The 23,803-nt window shown below is 33.3% G+C and overlaps 1 protein-coding gene across 3 annotated transcripts in view; it reads right to left on the reverse strand.

Annotated features, from left to right (window-relative positions):
- Positions 1–627: 627 nt before the first annotated feature.
- The window catches only part of KIZ (kizuna centrosomal protein), a 219,064-nt gene continuing 195,888 nt past the window's right edge, over positions 628–23,803 (reverse strand). For all 3 annotated transcript variants that reach the window (XM_031951038.1, XM_031951039.1, XM_031951040.1), the window contains 4 exons: positions 20,635–20,748; positions 17,506–17,602; positions 1,962–2,005; positions 628–787 (listed from right to left, as the gene is read on the reverse strand). In XM_031951038.1, the coding sequence (XP_031806898.1) occupies positions 684–787; positions 1,962–2,005; positions 17,506–17,602; positions 20,635–20,748 (359 nt within the window). In that variant the 3' untranslated portion in view covers positions 628–683. The remainder of the gene's footprint in view (positions 788–1,961; positions 2,006–17,505; positions 17,603–20,634; positions 20,749–23,803) is intronic.

The following is a 23,803-nucleotide window of genomic DNA, read 5'->3' on the forward strand; positions in this document are numbered from 1 at the left end:
GACTGTTCCAAACCCTTTTAATTTTAGTGCTTTCCCTCCCCTAAATATTTATACTGAATATATTATTTCTATTTAAACTGAATATAGCTTGCTTTATATATATTTATTTGAGCACTATCTCTCTCACTACATTGTTACTTCTTGAGGGCAGGGACTAGTTTTTGCCTATTTTTTATATTCCTAGTGTTTAGCACAGGGTAGGATCTTGATTAAGTATTTGTAATTAATTATTAATTGACTTAACAAAATTTTAAAACAAAGCATAGAGCTAGAAGAAACCTGATAAGGTCACAGAGTATCCTTAAGTCATCTAAGAAGTTAATACAGTTAATAATAAGTCTGGAAATGCATAATAGGATATTCTAATCTTCTAATATCTTTTTCCCTTTCTCTCTCCCACTTTACTCCTTCTAAGTACAAACACATTTTCCAAATAGAAATTCAATTTAGTTTAGAGAACTTAAGAAATGAACTTATATTTATTTCATGGATCCTAAGATGGTGATTATTTCAAAACCTATATAATTTCATGTTTTCACATCTGAGGAGAGAACTTAAAAGGATATATTGCTTTTGAATACCAAACGTGTAAAACAGAGTTTCAGCCACACACAAAGCACATTCCAATTTGAAACTTGATATTTTTATTTAAAATCTTTTCAGTTCCAAGCAGGTGATGTTTGTTAATCATAGAAGTCATCAAAATCATCAATAGAGGTATTGTGGTTTCTAGGACGTAAAGCAGCTTCAATTTCAGAGTTGCTATCATCAGATTCTCCCCAAAAAGCTAAGACAGAAAAACAGACAACTACTCAACAACACTTTATCTTAGTCTATAGAATAGGTGATTATCAAATATAGCACAGCGGCACAAACAACAATACTTCCACTCTTAAACACATATTCCCAGAAATCTCACTGAATTTTACACTGGTGAAATTCAGAAGGACAAAAAAAAATTAGTTTGTTTTGTTTTGTGGTTTGTTTATTGTTGTTGTTGTTGTTTTTACAGTAATGGAAATGGGAGATCCTATGTTTTTATATACCTATCTGTATTATTTCTTTCCATTAGAATATAAGCCATTTGAAGGTAAGGTTGCTTTTCAACCTTATTGAATCTCTAACATCTTGCAAAGTGCCTGGCCCAAAGCAGATATTTAATAATAAATGTTTGTTGAAATGAATTTAAACTAAAATGGCTTTGTAGATTCTCTTTGGTATGAGTTAAAGATCATAGACCCTTTTGAGTTGTGTGAAAATGAAACCACCTTTTAAACTTTCCAATACAGAATATTCACACCTCACTGCTTATTTCTTCCATTTTTTCCTGCTTTTTGATGAATTTAGTAGTACTAATCATGTTAAGGCAATAGAAAGCAGGTAAATTCTCTCAGGGGAAAATTTATTCTAATCTTTGTTTAGCTATTTCTAAACTATTTCCTAAATTCTTACTAAATTAATTCCATGCCACATTTGCTTATTTAAATGGCATTAGATCACACATCTTCTAAAGCCAAGTCCAACTTACTGGCCTATGGCAGATTTTTACCCGTGTGCAAAACTTTTGTTACTTCTTTCTCAACTTTCAAAAATTAAAAAAAGAAAAATAAATCTTTCTACTATGTTTTACTTCCTGCTCTTTCTTTTCCTATCTGATTCCCAACTTCTGAGCCTTAAGAGATTGTATCTGAAATTATTAGCAGAAAATTTACCTAATTTTAATAGTATGCAGTACAGTTTAGATTGGAAAACACTGAGAAAAGTAGACATACATAAATCATGTAAACTTTTGTCACCCAGAATTCCTGAAACCATGGTTAAATCACAAAAGATTTGTTTATCTTAAACAAAGTCATAATACACTTCATCTTTAACTAGAAATCTGGTTAATATTTGTTTAATTTACATACGGTTTATATATATATACTTATATATATATATATATATATATATTTGCTTACCTTTTGACTTTAAATTGGTTGTCATTTTCCTTTTACTTTCATCCCTATAAAACAAAGCATTATTATAAGTACTGAAGAAATGACATTCAAAAATGTAGAGATTAATATGTTCAAAAAAGAGAAGTTAGGGCAGTATCGAAGGCTTTTCTCCCTGAGAAAACAAATCAGTACTATTTATTGATCAGCACATACATTTTAAACCTGTAGATCTTGTTGCAAGAAGAAAAAGAAAACTTATACATTTCTGTTATGAGCCAGAATTTGATACAAGGTGATAATTCATTGGAATTGATAGAAACAATGCTTGAGTTTACACCTTTGAGAATTCACACATTAGAGTTCACAAGCTCAGAAGATTCACAAGTCAGAAACTCACAATCCCACTCTCTCAGAGGAAGAGTCAACCTTTGGGTTCACACCTTTAAGAGATCATATATAAGGAGCTCCTGGAGTCAGTGGAGAAGAGGAGAACCAAGATTCAGAGGGAGCTGGAGGTGACAAAAGACAAGCTGCAAGAGTTCTTGGAACCAAGGAGGGAGAGAGGCCTCTAAGAAAGCTAACCGGGCCCAAGGAAAGAGATAAGACTTGGAAGGAGAAAATAAACGTTTGGATTTTATCAGCTGGCTGCATTTGAAGTGATTATTACATTGAACTGAAACTAAGGTTGCCTCCAGAAAACCTTCCCAAGAAACCTGCTCCCAGAGAACCATCATATTATACATTTCCTCTTTAGTTAATAAGTCATCTGATGGGTCTGATACCTTTGGGTAATAGGCTCCCAAAGTATACTGCATGTTTCCAAAGTAAAAACCTGCCTCCAGAGTCTTTCATCTATTTGATGGATTTTCATGCTTCTGTAAAATGACCTCAGATTTAGAGTATTGCAGATTCTTTTGAATCTAGAGTATCATAGATCCTTTAGAATCTGTCAAACAAGTTGTAATCATTTTGATCCTTTGTGTGCTGAATGTGTATTGTGTGGCTGCTATGAAATAAGAACACAAGGGCAGGGATGTGGGAGAATTAATTGTCACATTTACAATCCTGTGATAAGTAGAAAAATACAAAACTTCATATCAATTTGGTTGTGAAGATGAAGCATGAAAGATCTGATATAATCATTCCAGTTACTGAAATAAAAAAGAAGAGAATATACAAGTTGGAAATGCTCATCATATTCAACATAGGACTGAATTTAACAAAAGATTTTCAAGATAAACCCATAAGTTTAGTTTAATTTTTCAAAAGCCTGATTTAAAACTAATGGAGAAAACTGATATTATTTTAGTAGAAGTTCCTACTTATCAAAATGTTTTATGTCTGTAATCCAATATAAAATCCTTTAGAGAATATACTTCATAATTTTACTCGTATAAATGAATTTACTAAGGCACAGAATATTTACAAAGAAAATTCTAGATTTGTTTATTATCACTTACAAAATTTTCTACTTTTGATAAATAAATCTCTATTTTATAAAGAATTGTTTATTATGTAAGACTAACTATAAATAATGGGGAAGTTGCAAATAAAGAGTTACAGTATGTGTTCTTTGTTTGACCTTTTGGTTACTCTACTTAGGTTTTTGCCAAATAATTTATTTATTGTTAGGTTGTTTTTTGTTTTTTTTTAACTATTTCCTTAAAATGTATTCTACTGCTTTGTAATCAGACTGAAATCAATAAAAGAAGATGCTCACTTCACAGAATCTTGGATATATCTCTGCAAAGCACCTGTGCAAAGTTGTTGTAAAGCAACTTAAATATTTTTGGCAAAGAATTAACTATGAACTATCTTTTTGCCTTTGGTTAGATAAGTATCAATATTAAATTATTTTGGGAGAAGATCCATTAGGCTCACTTCTCATGCCCACTGTTTGTCAGAACTCACTTTAGACCATTGCCTACATTTTCATTTTCCGTGATCAAGTAATGAGTCTTTTAATTCAACCCTAATGGAAACTCACTTGGAAGGCATGTGACCCATGGCTGCTACTCCAGGAGAAACATGAACATAGTGAACATCAGGATCAGGAGTAGTGCTGACAGCTGACAATATAAATGATGCCAATCATACAATGGGTACCACAAGTGGTAGGACAGAAATAACTTTAAAAATGAGAGCATGGCAACTCAATATAACAAGGGCAGATTATAGTAAAGGCCTGATATTATTCAATAATTCATTCAATAAACATTTATTGAATGCCTGCTCTGTAAGGAGACTTAGTCTAGATTCTTGGGAATTAAGAGAGGTAGAAGCTGCCCTTCAGGGGCTTCGTATTTAATTAGTTACAGAAAATTGTGCATAACAAAGATAAAATGTGAGGAAGGATGTGATAAATACAATGTGAGCAGTACAAATAGCAATTGCTAGAGAAGTTCAGAGGAGAGAGAGAAGACTTCTGCTTGGGTGACTGAGTGAAGGCTCATGGAGAAACCTTTCATCTGGCCTTTGGAAGGACATGAAATTTCTAAAGATAAAAATGGAGTAAATCCAGGTGGAGGGAGTAGCATGAATGCTGTAAATACTGTAAAATACCATAAAGTTAAAAACAAAAAACAAAATAAACAAAAAATAACCATTAGGCTAAATGATTCTGTAGTGGGCCAGCAAAGAGGCCTGGTTCTCAATTGGAGGACCTGAGTTCAAATCCTGCTTCTGACACTTCCTACTTCTGTAGTCTTAGGTCAGTCTTTAATTCTCATCTGTGAAATGAAGTGGACAATCTATGACCCTATGATGCATTTGATGAGGAGGGTGGTTTCCTCCTAAAGATCATTCAATAGATCATAAAATGGACAGTGGCTAACCTTATTTTCATAAGAATTAGACCTATCCATTGCCAGGGTATGGCTAGTTGTAACTCAATTTATTTTTCCATTTGTCAATCAGATAAAATAAAACTCATCAGTGCCTTCTATATTGTCAGTCTTCACTAACATTTGTTGAATAAATGGATATTTTGTTTTTCATGATTCTGTTTTAGTGTATTTAATAAATAATTGCAGTGACAGCACACTATAGTTTCTACTTAGAGCTATCTTGGCCAGCAAAATTAAAAAAAAATCTCTTAAACTTTCAAATAAGTCACATAAATGTATGGAAGAATTCCAGGGCTGAGCTAGAATGAATGCAAATATTAAAATACTAATATTATCCAACCTAATGAGCACTGATATCCCCTATTACATTATATGTTCCTAGAATTAGATGACATTCCAGTGATTATGCAAACATTCTAATACCAATTCACATTCACAGGGCATATTGCAGTTTACAAAGTACTTTCTCAGTTCACTGCCTGGTAGGGATAAGTAGAATGCTTGGGTAAGCGGGGTTTTACTCCTGGTCACACAGATCACAGTGATAAGGACATAAAACCTGACATTCCAGTGCTGGTTCTAGATCTTTCTATTTCTTTACTTTGTTTCCCATATCAGGGAAAGCAGATTTAAAATTCATGCTAGGATCAAAAAGATTTTTTAGCAAAACATTTTGAAATTAATCTGGAGGTCAATAGGATGATATTGCATAAAGTGACGACCAGGGCATCCTGTGTTTGGCACATACAGCAGTGCTGGAATGCTTCTTTCTAAGTTTCGCAGATCTTGAAATTTTGCCTATGCAATCCCAGGAATTTAAAGGTAAGAAGGAGGAACCAGAGAAAAAGTGACCTTTTCCTGAAGTTTTGGTAACCTCTCAAACTCAGAGACAAAAAATGGAAAATAAATTTGGACATACTGTCAGAAACCTCTGCAGCACCTCTCATTTTCCCTATGTTGTTCTATTACGTTCCTGAGCCTTTTCCATAAGTTCCTGTTTCCTGCCATCCACTTAATATCCCCCAGTCTTCCTTCACTTCCTTCTCTATGTATTTTTCTACATTTCTTTCTCTTTATTTACTTCTACACCAGGAATCATCCCATGTTTATAGTGACAATGATAGTAGGATTTTCCAGGACACTTCTAATTTAAAATATTCTTTCCCATTTATCAATTAGAAAAAATAAAAGTCATCAGCTTACATATCCCAACTCTTCAACTTTGTTAAAATATATATTTAATATATATTATAATTAAATATATTTAATATATATGTATGTGTCTATATATGTATATATACATAGAGAGACAGAGAGAGAGAGAAAGAGGAGAGAGGGAGAGAGAAACTACAACACTGGGTCCCTTTAACAAGCTATTCTTATCTGTATTTTTAGCTCTGTCAGCCTCTTATCTGTAGTGGGCCCTAAAGGGAACAAGAGTGTTCTCTCTCCACTTCAATTCCACACGCACTCTGCGTGATCTGCTATGTTTAGCTCTGTATCCTTGTTCTTCTTTCCCACTAGTTCTAAGTAAGAGGTTGGCTTAGGAGAAAAACAACTATGATTCTTAGAGAACCCACCTTCTTTTTTGCAGTGCCCTCAGAATGCAGCTGATAATTGTGGCAAGCAGGTCCAAAGGAGTTCTGATGTTCCACAGGTCTTGGTACCAACTTCCACCCCCTCTTTTTCTCTACCTGCTTGTTGGTCTTCCTCCCTCCCTTTTTCCTCTTATGTTATTTTGTTAACACTGCTAGAAACTGTTAGAAAGCATATAAAAATCATTTAACAAGATTTTACTTCAGCAATCAACTGAAGTTTTGCTTCAAGTGAAAGGTTTCACTTACTGCAGAAAAGTTTGAGGATTGCTTTATTGAGGGAATGTGGAAGCAATAGCACCAGAAAGCTTTTTCTTTGAGTGATGGAAATTACAACTTATTCAACCACTATAGCAAATTTAAAAAAAAAAATAGAAAAAAAATTTGTAAAAGCATGCAGAATGAAAGAAAGGTTTTAGGTCAAGGAATGTGGTGACTGCACTATAAAATATGCCTAGAGTCAGACTGCCTAATCTTTTATAAAGCTTGAAAGCAATGTATCTATCTTGGAAAGCATTGTTGAAACATAATTACACAATAGCAATCCATGTTTCTTCCCTGAGCAAGTTTCACAGGTAACTATTTGACAGAGATAACAGGTTCAAGATTACTTACATCTCTAGAATGAAAGTACAAATCTTTTCAAAATTAACCATTTTGGGCAATAACAAAATATAACACAACAACAAAACCCAAACCTAAAGGTAAATTATTAAGTGAACATAATATTTAATATTTCATGTTTGATATGGTCATGATAAGATATTTTGCCTTACTATTTATGCTGCTTTGGCGACTGAACAAAAGATTTTTCTCCTGGCCAATGAAAGACTAGATAAATGCAAAGTTTGTTATGATTCTGCTTAAAAATGAATAGTCCAAGTTGATATCATACTCACAATATCAGTGATTGGATGGTGGAATACAAGAAAAAGGTGGAAACACCAAAGTTATCCAGAGAAAAACTATCTCAATATAAGCCCAACATATAAGGAGATAAACTAGCAAAAAAAGATTCTGAAAATAAAAGAATGAGTAAAACCACAGATGTAAAAACAAGAGATTTGTGCTAGTTTTGGTAGTCTGGTAAAGGGTTATAAAGCAGAGAGTTAGTTGGGAGCACCATTCCTGGAGTCAGGAGAACCTGAGTTCAAATCTGATCTCAGACACTTAACACTTCCTAGCTATGTGACTCTGGGCAAGTCACTTAATCCCTACTTCACCTCTCGTCTAATAATCATTTTAAAAAATAAAGCAGAGAGTTGGGATGTTGGAGCCGATTAAAAATATGCTGCAGCCACTTTAGTTGTGATATTAAGGACTGGAGGAAGATGAGGTATACCTGGAACTCTCCAATAATTATTTAAGCACTTACTATGTGTCAAGTACTGTGAAAGGTGAACAGAACTAAAGCTATAAGATTTAGAAAGGAAAGAGAAAATTTAGGCTATCATTAAGGAAAAAATGATAAATTTCACAAAAGAGATATGTGAAAAGAATATCAGTAATAGGTAAAAAATTACTTTGCCTTTTTTCTTCAAATGTCAGTGATGTGGTTATATTGATAAGTGAGAAGTAAAAATCTATGAATGGGGTATTTGGAGAAGAAAGATGCTTTTGTTTTATATAAGCTTTCTGAGTTTTATATAACTGATGATGGAATATCGAATTTGAGTTACTCTAAATCCAAACTAGACAGATCACTTTTCATAAAGTATCTTGGTATATAGGAGAAGAATAAGAAAATAAGAGCAAATTCCTAAGAGAATAATTCTCATGAGGCACAATTTAGTGGGGAATCTCAAAGGAGCCGTTATAAATATGATCAGAAAGACAATAGTTAAATATTACATTTTAAAAAGTGGTGGCAAAAAGGGTACTTTAAGAAGTAAGTGAGAGACCTAAGCTTCAGTTTCTTTATTTGTTAGATGGGGTTAATATTTTTATTACTTGGCCCATATATAGTAAAAAAACACTTAGTTTGTGTCATCAAAAATTTGGAAAAATATCAAGAAAAGACAAGTTATAATTTTATTTATTGCTTTCAAAATGATTTCTTGTAACTTGGGATTTCAATGGAGTAGTGGCAAAAGCCATGAATAAGAGACCTGGCAGTGAGGAAATTCATACAGTGGGGCATAACTGGAACTCTCCAAGAAGTTGGAGGTGAAGGGAAGGAAAAATTTTGGGCAGAGTATGACCAATACAAATAACTAAGTAAGTTCTTACTGAGAACTTATGATACATTGAAAACAATAATCAATTTCAAGATACTAAGTATGTATTCAGGGATATGGCCAACAATTTTAGCCACTGAACTCGTTTATGTATAAAAAATTGCTGCTGCCGCAAAATAAGAAAGATATGAGAATAGGTAAACTTTCCATACCTAAATGCAATGTATTGGTGTTTTGAGCAGTGACTTCCTAATCTCTTTAAAGGCAAAATCATTTGAATGAATTCTAATATTTTTGCTAAAAAAAAAAAAAAAAGAATCCCATTACTCCTATTGTATACCTTGTATGGAATAAAAATTGATGGAAAAATATAATTTAATTTATATGGAATAGAATCCATTCTATAAATGCTGCATGCTGATACATTAATATTCACTTTAAAAAATATACCATAAGGAACTTGATTTCTGATCATTATTGGATTAGGCAATATAGTTTCACAAATAATATGAGACATCCAAAAAAACTTGTAATAGAATTTTGGTGTAATAAAAAGAAGATAGTATGTGGAAGATGGCAATTCCAGTTCTAGTCCCTGTTCTAAATTAATAATTATATAATTTAATAACAATGCAAAAGAAACAAATTAGGCTAGTATTACACCTTAGGCAAAAATAGTTACCAAGGAAGTGGTATTTTATGAATACCCAAAACCATTACTACTTGTAGTAGTTTTAGCAGTAGTTCTGGATGCTATACCACTTTAAGGCTTACAAAATGCTTTCTTCACAACAATCCTTTGTGTATAGATAATGAAAGCATTATTATTCCATTTTATATGTGATGAAACTGAAACTCAGAGAGATTGGCTGATTTGCCCATCCAGCAAGGCTACTATTTTATTTTATGCTAGATTTATCATGATATAATATTTCTACTTACTAATAGGCAAAGTATGTGATCTCTCTGGTTATCTCACCTTGAAATGAGGATAATTACACCACATCTACCCATTAACATCAGTGAGGGGGAGCAAGGAAGAAAGAATGGATTCTTTGATTTCCTGAGGTCTCTTCCAGCTCTATAAATCTTATATACATTATAAGAAGGGACTTTTTATTATTATTCTTAATAATATTGTTCTGTAGAACGAAAAAAAATTTCCATCAATTGTGTCTATAATGAATGAAATATTGTGAAGCCAAAAGAATAGGAAAAATTGTTATAGTACCTCCTTTTTCCAATTTCTTTTCTTAGCTCTTGGATTTGTATGTGTGTGTGTGCATTATATACATATACATATGTTTGGTAAACAAGGAAGTATGGCAAATATTAGTTGAAAATTTCATGCGCTCAGAGATCTTGTACATCATTGTGTATCTCACAGAAGCTAGCATAGCCCTTTATGTATATATAGCATCCATTCTGGGGCTAGCCTTTCAGCCTACACTCAACAGGATGGCAAATACTCCAGGTTCAGGGCTCTCTGTGAATCTATACTTCTAAAACTATGTTTCGTTTTATAGTCAAAGGTTCTAATAAAGAACTCATTTCCAAAATATAGAGAATTGACTCTAATTTATAAGAAATCAAGCCATTCTCCAATTGATAAATGGTCAAAGGATATGAACAGAGAATTTTCAGATGATGAAATTAAAAGTATTACTACTCATATGAAAGAATGTTCCAAATCACTATTGATCAGAGAAATGCAAATTAAGACAACTCTGAGATACCACTATATGCCTGTCAGATTGGCCAGAATGACAGGGAAAGATAATGCAGAATGTTGGAGGGGATGTGGGAAAACAGGGACACTGATACATTGTTGGTGGAATTGTGAATACATCCAGCCATTCTGGAGAGCAATTTGGAACTATGCCCAAAAAGTTATCAAACTGTGCATACCCTTTGATCCAGCAGTGTCTCTACTGGGCTTATACCCCAAAGAGATACTAAAAAAGGGAAAGGGACCTGTATGTGCCAAAATGTTTGTGGCAGCCCTGTTTGTAGTGGCCAGAAGCTGGAAAATGAATGGATGCCCATCAATTGGAGAATGGTTGAGTAAAATGTGGTATATGAATGTTATGGAATATTATTGTTCTGTAAGAAATGACCAGCAGGACGAATACAGAGAGGATTGGCGAGACTTACATGAACTGATGCTGAGAAAAATGAGCAGAACCAAGAAATCATTATATACCTCAACAACGATACTGTTTGAGGATGTATTCTGAAGGAAATGGATTTCTTCAACAAAGACAAGATCTAACTTAGTTTCAATTGAACAAGGATGGACAAAAGCAGCTACACCCAAAGAAAGAACACTGGGAAATGAATGTAAACTGCTTGCATTTTTGTTCTTCTTCCCAGGTTATTTATACCTTCTAAATCCAATTCTCCCTGAGCAACAAGAAAACTGTTTGGTTCTGCACACATATATTGTATCCAAGATCTACTGTAATCTATTTAACATGTATAGGACTGCTTGCCATCTTAGGGAGAGGGTGGAGGCAGGGAGGGGAAAAATCGGAACAGAAATGAGTGCAAGGGATAATGTTGTAAAAAATTACCCTGGCATGGGTTCTGTCAATAAAAAGTTATTTAATAAATAAATAAATAAAACTATGTTTCAGAAGCCCCCACCAATATTTTTGGCTGACAGTCATTCAACTATTGTAATTAAATTGAAGCAAAGGCATTAACTGAAATGGCATAGTATAAAGAATAGTAGCAAACATTTTGCCTACAAACCTTCAGTGTACTTTCTTTTAAATATACCCAATGTCAGTAGGAAGATTGGTTATATCCAGAGAATACTACTTGAGAAAGTTCACATTTAGCCAAGGCAACTCACACCTCCAACATTGCAGGGTCCCAATGTTTTTCTCTTCTTGTAGTGTCCTTATACTGCTCTTCTTGGGTATAGACTATGTACCTTCTGGACATGTCCTTGTCCTGAATCTATTCATCTTCATAACTCATTACTCCAAACCTAGATTCTTTGGGTCTCTTTTCTTCAGCTCCAGCTATATGGTAAGAAAATAATCTTCTCCACTCTATACTTTGGAAGATGCACAAAGGAAAAGCTCAAAAGTGATCCTCTTTTAAAAGTTAGGCTCTTCCTACCAAGAAGGCTTTCTTCATGATTGGTATGAATGACTACCTTAGAGGGAGAATATATAGGACTGATTAGCTTGCCTTTTAGAGGTCTTCTTCTAGTTATTCAGTTATTTCATTTCTTCAAAATGAAGCAACTTTTAAATTCTTCCACAAAGAACAATGAAATGGAAACACTTCTTTACATGACAATTGCAATCTGTAAAAAGTCCATCAAGGGGTGAGCTACTCAAGTACCCTTTACAAGGTTAAAAATTTTTTTTTTAATTTTAAGAGGCTCACCTTTGATATGATATAAATGTAACCATCTAAGTCTGAATGGGGAAAAAAACTTTTAACATCTCATTGTTGCCATTACCTGCTGCATTCTTTCTATAATTTCATCAAATGGGTTGAGGGAACTCAAGTGATCCTGCTCTTGATCAATAATAGCCTCCCCCAATCCCAGTATCCTATACACCTTCAGTATGAGTCAATAAATATTTGCTAAATGTTGACTGAACAGAAGGATTTTTTTTTTGTTCAAAGCTGATCATTCCAGAATTGAACTTTTGCCCTTCATCTCATTAGACTAAACATCAAATAATTGAGTGAGTTAGCAGAGTCAAGGGAGTAGGATTCTTGCTGAGAAGAAATTCATCTTATGGGATGGCAACTTCAAAGAGGATGGACATCATGGTGGGGAATGAAGTTCACTGTAGTGATAAGGATCAGAAATGTGAATTTTCTTCTTCAAGTTGGGAAAGTTGCATTTGATAAAGGACAATGAAATTTAAAATATGCAACATGGTATGATGGAGTCTCACATCTAGAGTTTAAATCCAGGCTCTGCTATTTTTAAATAGCAGGGTTTACCCTGTGTGGTTTCTGGTAAGGTGTTGAAACACTCTGTATTTCAGTTGCCTCATCTATAAAATTAAGTCATTGAACAAAATAACTTCTAAGGTCTTGTCTTGTTTTTTCCTTCCTTCCTTCCTTCCTTCCTTCCTTCCTTCCTTCCTTCCTTCCTTCCTTCCTTCCTTCCTTCCTTCCTTCCTTCCTTCCTTCCTTCCTTCCTCCCTCCCTCCCTCCCTCCCTCCCTTCCTTCCTTCCTCCCTCCCTCCCTCCCTTCCTTCCTTCCTCCCTCCCTCCTTTCCTTCCTTCCTTCCTCCCTCCCTCCTTCCTCCCTTCCTCCCTCCCTCCCTCCCTTCCTCTCTTCCTCCCTCCCTCCCTTCCTCCCTCCCTTCCATTTCATATCTAAGATATAGATATATCTATATCTTTCAGTGGGTCAATGAAGACTAGCATTTCTTTCAGGAGAATTATTTCCCATCCAGCTATTTTCCTAGATTCCATCATCTCCAGAAAAATCATCATTCTACAAGATGAAATCAACTGGAAAACTCATATCTCCTCAGCAAACCCTACCTCTAGTTACAGAGGTAGGAGGTAGACATCTGGGATCTCCTTATTTATCTTTCTCCATTTAGAAATGGCACTTGGGATTCTCCCCATCATTCCCATGTCCCACCTAGCTACTTTCCTAGACTTCATCATGTCCAGAAATTATTCTGCAAGATGAAATCAATTCAGAAATTCATACTTCCTTGGTTCACCCCAACCCTCCCCTCCACAGCTGCTATAAGACAGATAATTTCCATCCCCCTCCACTCTGGGCTTTTCAATTTCTTTTAATGTATTGTCTCTCCCATTAGACTGTAAGTTGCTTAAAGGCAAGAATAGTTCTATGCCTTTCTTTGTATCCCTAGCACTTAATAAAATGTCTAAAAACATACTACTTGCTAAATAAATGTTTATTAGCTCTAACTCTGACAGAATTCTTTTCCACGACTATTTCCACACCCTGTCTATAGCAGTGATTCCTTAATTACTTCTTCCACTAAATTTCATCAATCTTCTTTTACTGTCAAATGTGGCTTTCCTAAATTCACTCCATACTGCCAATCACTAAAATCAAAAGAGAGTATGTTCAGGAATTTAGATGGATAAGAAAAGGTGGAGAAAGAAAATGGATAAAGACAGACATATGTCCTAACATCCTGTAAGCCTGTACATAGGATATGGGGAGAAAGGAGGTAAGCTCTTGTACCTGTGTCATCATACATCAAAACAAGACTTATACTAGATAGGACTTAGAATGATTCTTAATGTGGGATAACATGCCTTGCCATAAGCAAAAGAAAGATCTAAAACAGTTTTATGAATCTTAAAATAAGTGCAACATAATGTTTGACACATAGAAGACACTTATTTTATTCATTTTGCCTATTCTCTGACTCTTTAGTCATTACCTAGAAAATGTTTAAAAGAAATAAATAACATTTGTAGTTAGAATTATAAAAGGACACCATCCCCAAAATCAACAAATTTTAGAAAATATTTTTAAGTCTTAAGTAACCAAAGGCATGAAGCAGTTTTAATTTTATAAAGTCTGAGTGCCCCCTGATGGCTAACCAGGTTCTTTACACTAAGATAAACTTCCCCTTTTTAAAGGTATCAACCTGTTATCAATTCTCTAAAATAATTTTACTTAATTAAGAAGATAAGCATGATTTCATGCATTACTCACCTTTCAAAAGATAAAATTTATGGTTTCACATAAAAAGCAGTTTGTATGGTAGAATTTATAGATAATACTGATTTGTTAAGCCAAATAAAAAAATTAGCATATTATGTATACACATATATTTTATAGAGTCACAAGATACCTTTCAAATCAGGTATGCTGGTTTATTAGTCCTCAGTCATAATCATGTAATTCAGAAAAATGACAAAGTCAATCAAACAAAAAGAAATAAATCATTGAAATACAGTACAACATTAGCTAGAATGCTAGTGACCTCCACTGGCTGTTTCTGTTGCTACAAGGCTATAAAATGCCACACACATAGCATCTAGCTTGCTCTTCCAGGGAGATTCAGTCGTGACTTATGATACCTTTTCCCCAGGCAATTATATTAGCACATTCTTTTCTTTTGGAAAAAATGTTATCACTATCCAACCATTAAACCTAAGTTATATGTCAGACTGTTAAAATATATTCTCAGTTTAGTAAATGAATCCAGGAGAGTAAAAATAGTTTTCTGGTGAAGGTAAAACAAGACAATGTTTGTTAGAGAAGAGGAAGCTCTGGCATGCACCTCCGAACAAAAGGGAACAAGTGGTCTTTACTCAGAGAGCAGCTTCCTATTAAGACTCACTCCTTCGTACATTATGCCTTTCATCCCCACTCAACCACAAAATGATTTTGCTGTAGGAAATACAATAGTAGAAAAAGATTTACATTGAAAGAATCTTTAATAATAAACTGTTGCAGATCTGCCTACTTCCCCATGATTTATAATACAATAAACATCGGATTCTATTAAGTCTCATGCACTGAAGACATTGCACTGAAAAACTGACTATGAAAGAACTCAATTCTTCCCATCTCCACTTCCATAATAATGAAATGAGCATGTATAAATGTGCTAAGAGTATCTCTTTGCATCTTTTATAGCTTGTGTGTATTAATCTGTAAAGCTTATTAAGAAAGTCATTGCTATGCAAAGCAGCACCCAATCTCTTTCTCTTGGTTTTCAACAGAGTGCAGTGTTTAGCCAATAGGACTGGTCCTCTGCCCCTCATTCCGCATTCATAACATGCAACATTTGCACAATGTATCTCTCAAAGGCTGCTGAATAGAAAGCCTTAATACTCATGTAAACAACTGCAAACCAATTACTTAATGAATCAGGCCCACACATAATGAGGTGCCAGACAAAGAGCTATAAATGCATTTTTGCGCCCAAGCCTCTGCTTTAAAGTAAAATCCCTCAGCTGTAGTTTGGGCTTAACTGGCACATCATAATTATTGTCTCTAGGACATCAGAGGAAGCCATTTTTTATTTAGGTCCAGCAGGGTCTTTTTTGAGGTCACTCATCAGCTCACTGACAAAATAGAGCAAAGAAGAATTTTTAAAAGTACTACAGCAGTCCTGCACTGTTATGTTTATTCTCAAGTACTGGATTTCGAGACCACTTGTAAAAGCAATAAAGCACAAGAAGTGACTGCAATAAGTGGAATCTTTAAATGTAAGCCTCGAAGAAATATCAGTGTGTCCCAATCACAAATAAGCAACAACCTGAGCTCTCTAGTACAATATTGCATGTTTCTTTTCTTTAAAAACAAAAACAAGAACCCAAACACTGAATTTACAAATGTCCTCAGTATAGAATTAAAGTCAAGTACTCAGAATCAACTAACCTTAACAAACCAGGTTTTTATTTAATTATTATATTATGTGTCATTTGTTTAGAAAAAACTATTATACAATATTTATTCTCCTCAACTTAAAGAAAAGGCAACAAAAATGCAGGTATCAGCAACATAGGAAAATAAAAGTAAAATTGCATAAAATTGGCTTCCAAAATTCAATTGCTTTGGAAGCATGTTTGAAAACTTGCTGAAATACATGTATAAAGATCAATTTAAGAATTTACCCAATTGTATATAGAGTCAATGAATTAAATAACCTTATAAATTAAGAATTGCAAAATTACTCCAATAGTAAAACTAACAAAGTATTTATAGAGTTTACTGTCTCTTCATATTCTCTCTGAAAAGTCCATGCTTTTAATTTATAGGATCATTATTTAAAAAAAAAAAAAAAAAGACAACTTTTTTTTTTAAAAACTACTTATCATAGAATATTAAGGCTTACTTGTGCAGGGAAAAAAAAACACATTTTTCTATTATATGAATGAAAACTCAAAAATTCAGAGTCCTAATCTGAATATTGCAACTTGTCAAGTTTTTATGAAGAATAGAACTCAATTAAAAAAAAAATCAACCTGCTTTTCCTTACCCTTACTTAGTAAAATTTTAATATTTTCATAGAAATTAAAATAAAATTTTTAATTAGAAAAAGTAGATTTCAGAATGTTTTTTTTAAAAAATACAGACTACTTGAATTGAACAGCACAAAAATTTATGTTTAAAAATAACTTTACAAGTTAACTGAAATACAAAATATCACAACACACTATTACAAATATAATAAAGAAATACAAAATATTACAATAAAGAAAGTAAATTTAGCCAAACAAAGCAGTATAGTATAGACTTTGCACTCATTTCTTCTTAATTATTTAATCTAAAACAAATGAGTATTTTGGCTTTTTATATTTTCATCTACTGATTCTTCTATAGTAGCCTATTACCACTTGATTAATATTTCAAACTAATGAAAAACCAGGGGAATAACAAAATGAGAATTGGAAATGTTTTGGTTAACACATATAAAAAAAGATAAATTGTGTCCTGTAGGAAAACTAGGTAATTAATTAAATGCATTCAATATGAAAGCAAAAGACAGATAAAAGTATAGTCTAGTACTAAAGACTTTTTAAAAAAGGAATACAAAAATGAGTATCTGGCTATGACTAGTTTGTATCTCAGAAGCCTCTAGAAGAAAAAATGCACCCCTTTATTTTTTCAAGACTTTCCGTTCTATATCTGCCCTTTTTCTGACAACTTCCATTGTCTGGTCTCTAAGTAGCCCTACTGCGAGCAGCTGTACACGCTAATTTGTGGTTCACTGAGATGTCAATTGAGTCTTAAAATGAGAAAACAACAGCTGCAAAACAATACCTGCCTTTGGAGCAAATATTTTCAAAGGTGTACTAAAGTTTAAGCTCCTATTTTTATATAAACAAAACCACAAAACTTAACCCCTTTATCAAATTTCAAAACAAAATAATATACAGTCAGTTTTACTCATTTTCTAATGACATTTCTCATCTTGTTAAAGCCTTTCAAAAAATGTAATGCTTTTCATGACTTTACCTTGACAAAGGACTTCCTTCACTAGATGAAAAACTAGCTTCTGAATCGATTTCGTTACTTGTCTTTGTCTTCAAAGTACTGCTGCCAATATTCAAGCCTGTGATAAGCAAAATTGCTAAATGTAAATGTTTAGTTGATCCTCAACAATGAAATGAGATGAATAAAAAAGAACACACAATAACTTTGGGAACACTGTCAAGAGAAGAAGAGATTGCTCAGGCACACAAAAAAAGGAACCTTCATACACTGGAAAAAGCACATGGCAGAATATCTGTAGGTAGTGATACTTAGACAAAGCAACAATACGGGGAGAATAAAATAGCCATAAATGTTCTAGTTTGAATGACGATAAATGACTAGAGAAGCCTTATGAATGTTTTATATCAATGCATAACAAATAAGTTTTATGATACATGGCCAGCGATCATTTGCCACAATAAATGATATTGAGTCAGCCTTGGAAAACTACAAACTTTCTTAGACTAAACTACCTATGTCACTCACCCCTCAATACTAAATCTTCTATCTTTCCAATTGAGAATAACAAAATGCAATTCCCACCAAATGAAACCCACCAAGGACACTCCTTAACCAGTCTGAAAGGTCACTGCTGGGCAATATAAAAGTCAGTCTTTTCCCAGGAGTCTGGTGAACTGTCACCATGGTGCTCCTAGCCTGTGGACGGAATCCTTGAGTCCTGCATCTTTATGATCCTCTTTCCTGTATGTTTTTGCTACCTAGTTTTGCTCCTAACAGCTAATTGTTGAGAATAGATTCCAGAGAGAGGTCTCTTTGAGAAAAGAATCTGTTAAATTTCTAATCTGCCTAGTCTACAAGCTTAGTCCATTTAAACCTCAATAGTAAAAGTTATAATGAAAATTTGTATCTATCAAGCACATAACCAGTATCAAAACATTTAATGAGCCAGGAGTTACTGAGAAGGGACACTAAGGCATAAGGTATTAGTCACATAACTAGTCTAAGAGCAAAGCAAAGAAAATCAAAGAGATTGAAGTCTAGAAACTTTACTAGTTAAAGACTTTTCAACATCATATAAAGCAATCAGCACAAAAACACATATTCTCTTCATTTCCCCCAACAAATATCTATTCTTTCTCTTTCTTCAGGTCACTACTTTATTTAAAGAAAACATGCTGAAAAAAGTTTATATGTAATGGATGAATAGGAAGATATAAAGATCATAACTGATGTAAGAAATTATTGTCAAAAATATAGTGTGGTAAAATAAAGTAACTTAGCCAGCCTGGAGACTAAATTTTATTTTATATGCCCCTCTAAGTTCAATGCAATATTTGATTATGGACAAGGAAATTAATTTACTTTAGGCTAGTCACCTACTACTGTTCTGCCACTATTGAATAGTATCAAAATATTTAAACATGACTCAGATAGTATAACAATTCTAGATAATAATTCATATCTTAAATCTGGCCAATTTTGTACACAAAATAAATGTTGTTTTTTAAATTAAGTTTTATTTTTTTCCAATTATCAAATTATTTCTCTCCTTCTTCCCACTAGAAAAAAACAAAAACCCTCATAACAAATAAGCATAGTCAAGCAACTCATATTGCCTATGTCCAAAAATGTGTTTCATTTTGCATATTTGTCTTTTTTTTTTTTTTTTTTTTTTTTTATTTTTTTTTTTTTTTTTTTTTTTTTTTTTTTTTTGGTCAGGAGGTGGGAAGTATGCTTTTATCATCAGTCCTCTGGAATCATAATTGTTCACTGACCATTTATTGTTCACTTATTATTTCAAAATTATTTTTTTAACCATTTAAATCTTATAGTATAAATTGTTCTTCTAGTTCTGCTCACTTCATTCTGTATCACTTCATGAAAGTTTTCCCAAGTTCCATAGTAAAGTTTACACAAAAAGGGTTAAGAGACCTATTATTTCTGTTTCAGAATAGCTGTGTGATTTTTGGGTAAGTCACTTTATCTCCTCATTCTTCAGCTTCCCCATCTGAAAAATGAGGATGTTACAAAATCAGAGGTCTTGACCTTTTTTGTGTATTGGACCCCTATGGCATTCTGGTGCTATGGATGGATAACAGCTGGCTAGCTATGTCATATAAGCATCTGTAGACAGGAAGACTGTGATTACATTTAGTGGTAGGCCTAATATGGCAGTAATTTTGAAGGAGTGATGAGTGTAAAAGATATTCAATCAATCAATAATTCTGTATTAAGTACATACTATGTTCAAAGGGCTGTGTTGGGGAAGTTCAATTTTATTTAATAGGGGAAAGAATAAGCACACAACTACATGGTTCAAGATTTATGATAAAAATTCAAGTTTAAGATAAGGGTAAAGAGGTAAAAGGAAAGTAATTTTAGAGGAAAGGCAACAACTATAACTTGAAAGAAAACAAATCTGTGATTTTTATTGGTGAAAAAAAAAAACAGAGGAATGGTACTGCTAATAGTACTATGGTTTGTTGCTAACATTTATAATGGAAGGAAATGCTAAATTTTGATTATAGGTTAGTGAAAACAAAAGTATAATTTTCCCCCCAATCAAGTTCATGGATTCCTCTGAAATCTCCCCATGGGCCTTTTTGGAATCTATGAACACCAAGTTAAGAACCCTTGGATTATATGATTGCTAAGGACATTTCTAGGTCTAGAAACTTCTTTAATTCCATTTCCATGATTATGTGGCCCTCTATCTACTGCCTTTGTGCTTTGGAATTTGTGGCTTTCAGGATCTGATATTTATTTTCTTCTCATTCTTCTCAAGTTTTCTTCAAGACTTGTGCCATATGTCACCTTCTCCAGGAAGTGTTTACTGAACCTCAAATCTAATGTTAGTTCACCTTACCAAAATTACTCTGTATTCATTTTGAATATGCTTTTTATGTTCATGTAGATATATGCAGTACATGCATATTTGTGTGTATGTGTGTGGTCTCATATGTTAAAAGTAAATTTCTTGAGGGCAAGAAATGGTTTATTTTTGTCTGAAACCCTGACACAGTGTTTAACACATAGCATATAATAATGAAATGTTTGTTGATTGGTTGACAAATAACTAATTGATAATGAACAAATTACTACTATAGTCTGTCAGGCTTGAAAGAATGAATGTACTTCCCTATAACTTACCAGCCAATTCCAATTTAGACACAGCTCCCTTTTTTTCCTTTTGGTAATGTTCTTCAGTTTGATTTTTATTATCCTGTAATGTGGACTGCTTCAATAATTGATATGCTTTTGTTTCTGCAAAAGTAAAACATGAAAAACACTGAAACCTTTCTTGTCCAGAAAGATGTGTTATTTTAATTTTGCTAAAGAATTTCTTTTTTTTTTTTTACAGAATTAAATTTAAGAAGGCTTTCAATTCCTTTTATTTTTAAAATGATTGAATTTAAGAATGTAATCTTATAGCCTTTAATACTAGATAGAAACAAATATAAAAAGCAGAAAATGAGATACCATACCAGCAGGTTAAGCCTTTAAATGATGCATATAAACATATATTTCTTAATGTATGAATTCTGAGAAAATAATCAGGGTAAAAAAAACCTGATTAAATCCAATGGATTTGAATACTATAAGACAGATATATGGGAATAGTTAAGAGACCCTATGTTTATCAATTTCTCTCAGTGGTTCTGGAGATAGGGCCACAATCAAGCTGGCATTTCCCCTTCTACTCCAGTCCTTTCAGCAGAAGTAAAAAAAGTCATTAAAGAGAGTGATGTTCTCATAAGTTTCAAAGGTACTTTAGAATGTTTTTAGTTACCTTTTAATCTGAGTTTTGGGCAGGAACCAGATTTTTGCCTTTTTTTTTCTATTCCAAGTGCTTGGCACAATGACATGGTAAATGCACAAAAAAATACTTGTTGACTCGCTGAAGATTTAAGAGTCAAGCCATACAATACTGCTAATATATGATTTGAGTGGGTAGTGGTAGTTGTTGTTCAGGTGTTTCAGTTGTCTAACTCTGTGACTCCATTTGGAATATTCTTGGCAAATTAAGGTTGCCATTCCTTCTCCAGATCATTTTACAGATGAGAAGACAGATGAAGGCAAACATGATAAAGTAACTTGCCCAGGATCACACAGCTGGGAAATGTCTGAGGCCAGATTTGAATTCAGGTCTCCCTGATTCCAGCCTTGGTACTCTGAATGGTACCACCTAGCTGCCTTGAGGTCTAGGTGATAACAATGGCAATTATATTTAATAAGTTAATAACAGTTGAAGCAACTAGACAGCAAAGTGGAGTTCACATCAGGTCTCAGACACTTATTAGCTGTGTAATCCTGGCCAAGTGACTTAATCTTTATTTGTATCAATATCCTCAGCTATACAATGGGTACAATAGCACCTACCTCCCAGGGTCATTGTGAGGATCAAATAAAATAATATTTGTAAAGCATATAGCACAATGCTTAGTAATGGTACCACATGGTAGTTATTGTATAAATGTTTGTTTTCTACCCTTCTCCCAACATACAGCCAAATATGGTCATAGAACATTTTAAGACTTGCAAAATGCTTTGTTTAATTTGATCCTTGCAATAAATACTGTTAAATTTCTGAAGCAAGATTTGAAATCACATCTTCCTGACTCCAAGTCTAGTATTCTATCTACCACAACACCTACCTGACAAGAATATGGCATGGATAGAGTAAACAGTATGGCAAGGGGAAATTTCTATCCAGTCTAAGTGATAACTGTAAGACCAAACTGCAAGGGAACACAAGTTCTGATGTTCCAGAACATTCACTTTTGGTTTTTGTTTGTTTATTTATAGGATAGTGAAAAGCTCAAGTATCTACATTAGAGGAACAAGATAACAAGATAATAGGACTGGTTCTCTCTTGATTTGCTATATTGAGCCTTTTTTTTTTTTTTTTTTTTTGAGGCAGCCAGAAGGAGCCACAGTGTACAAAATGCCAAGCTTAGTATGAGGAAGACCCGAGTTCAAATAAGGCCTCAAACACTTTCTAGCTATATGACTCTGAGCAAGTGATTTAACCTCAGCCTGCATCAGTTTCCTGAAGGGTAAAATGAGGATAATTGCACTTGCATTTCAGAGTCATGGAGATCAAATGAAATGATATTTGTAAAAAAAGCCTTTAGTATAATGTCTGGCACATTATAGGTATAGTGTCTGGCACATTATAGGTACTGATAAGTGTTTATTCTGTTACCCTTTTCTTTGTATGCCTTTTAATTCTGGTTTTTTGTTTATTTGTTTGTTTGCAAAATGGAGATAAAAGTAAAGTTGCCTCACAAAGGTTTCTGGGAAAAGCAATTAAGGGCTTCAGTAAGCAATGTGCTGCCCTTACTATAAATAAGCGTTTATTGTAAAGATACAAATATAAAAGTGAATGCAACAAATATAAAGTAAGGATGAAAATTTTAAATGTTTATGGGAAAAATTTTAGAATATTTTCTTTTCTTTTATACTAAAGATACAACACCAAAACAGTGAGATGATATGAAATGCTATACTATTTGAGTATAACAAAAATAAAAAATTGGATGTCATACTTTAAGATTTTATGTTCCACATAACTCACATAAATGTAAAAACAGTGACTCTTGACCTCAAATGTGACACATTTTTAGGTGCTCCACAATTATTTCATTGGGCACTGTACATTTTTTTTTTTTACAAATATCTCTTTAAAAATAAAGTTTTGTCACTGTTTTAATATTAAAATTACATATCATATACTATTTTTTAGTTAAGAAGACATTCATAGGATCATAAATTAAGAGCTAAAAGGGATTTTAGGGATCACTAAGCCTAATCTTGTTTCACATAAAAAGACACTGAGGCCTAGAGAGAAGACATGATTTGCATGATAGGAAATAAATACCTGAAATAAGGGAGTAAGTACAGAATAGGGATTTAAATTCAAGTCCAAATTCTTTAAAAGTCCAGCACTCTTTCCAACGAAATATTCTGTCCCTACTTTCCTATCCTTTTTACTTCCTCCCTTTTGCTATATCACCTTTATTCCCTATAATAGTACTTTCAATCCCCTTCCTTCATATCCATGAACTATCATCTTCCAAATTTCTCCACATTCTTCCTTCTCCACTCTTTACCACCTCCATTACTTTATTATTCTTTGAGAGTCTGTAAATTATTAAGATATTACACACAAAAAATTAAGAAGCAAGCCACTCATTTTATAATCTGTTGCTTACAAAAAAACAAAACAACTCAACAACATAAAAAATCAAAAACATACATAAAATGAAAATGAGGAGATTAAAAAAAACCAGAAGTTTACATCAAGTAACTTAGCTAG

The sequence above is a fragment of the Sarcophilus harrisii genome, chromosome 2 (assembly GCF_902635505.1).
Source record: "Sarcophilus harrisii chromosome 2, mSarHar1.11, whole genome shotgun sequence".
NCBI classification, from domain to species: Eukaryota; Metazoa; Chordata; class Mammalia; order Dasyuromorphia; family Dasyuridae; genus Sarcophilus; species Sarcophilus harrisii.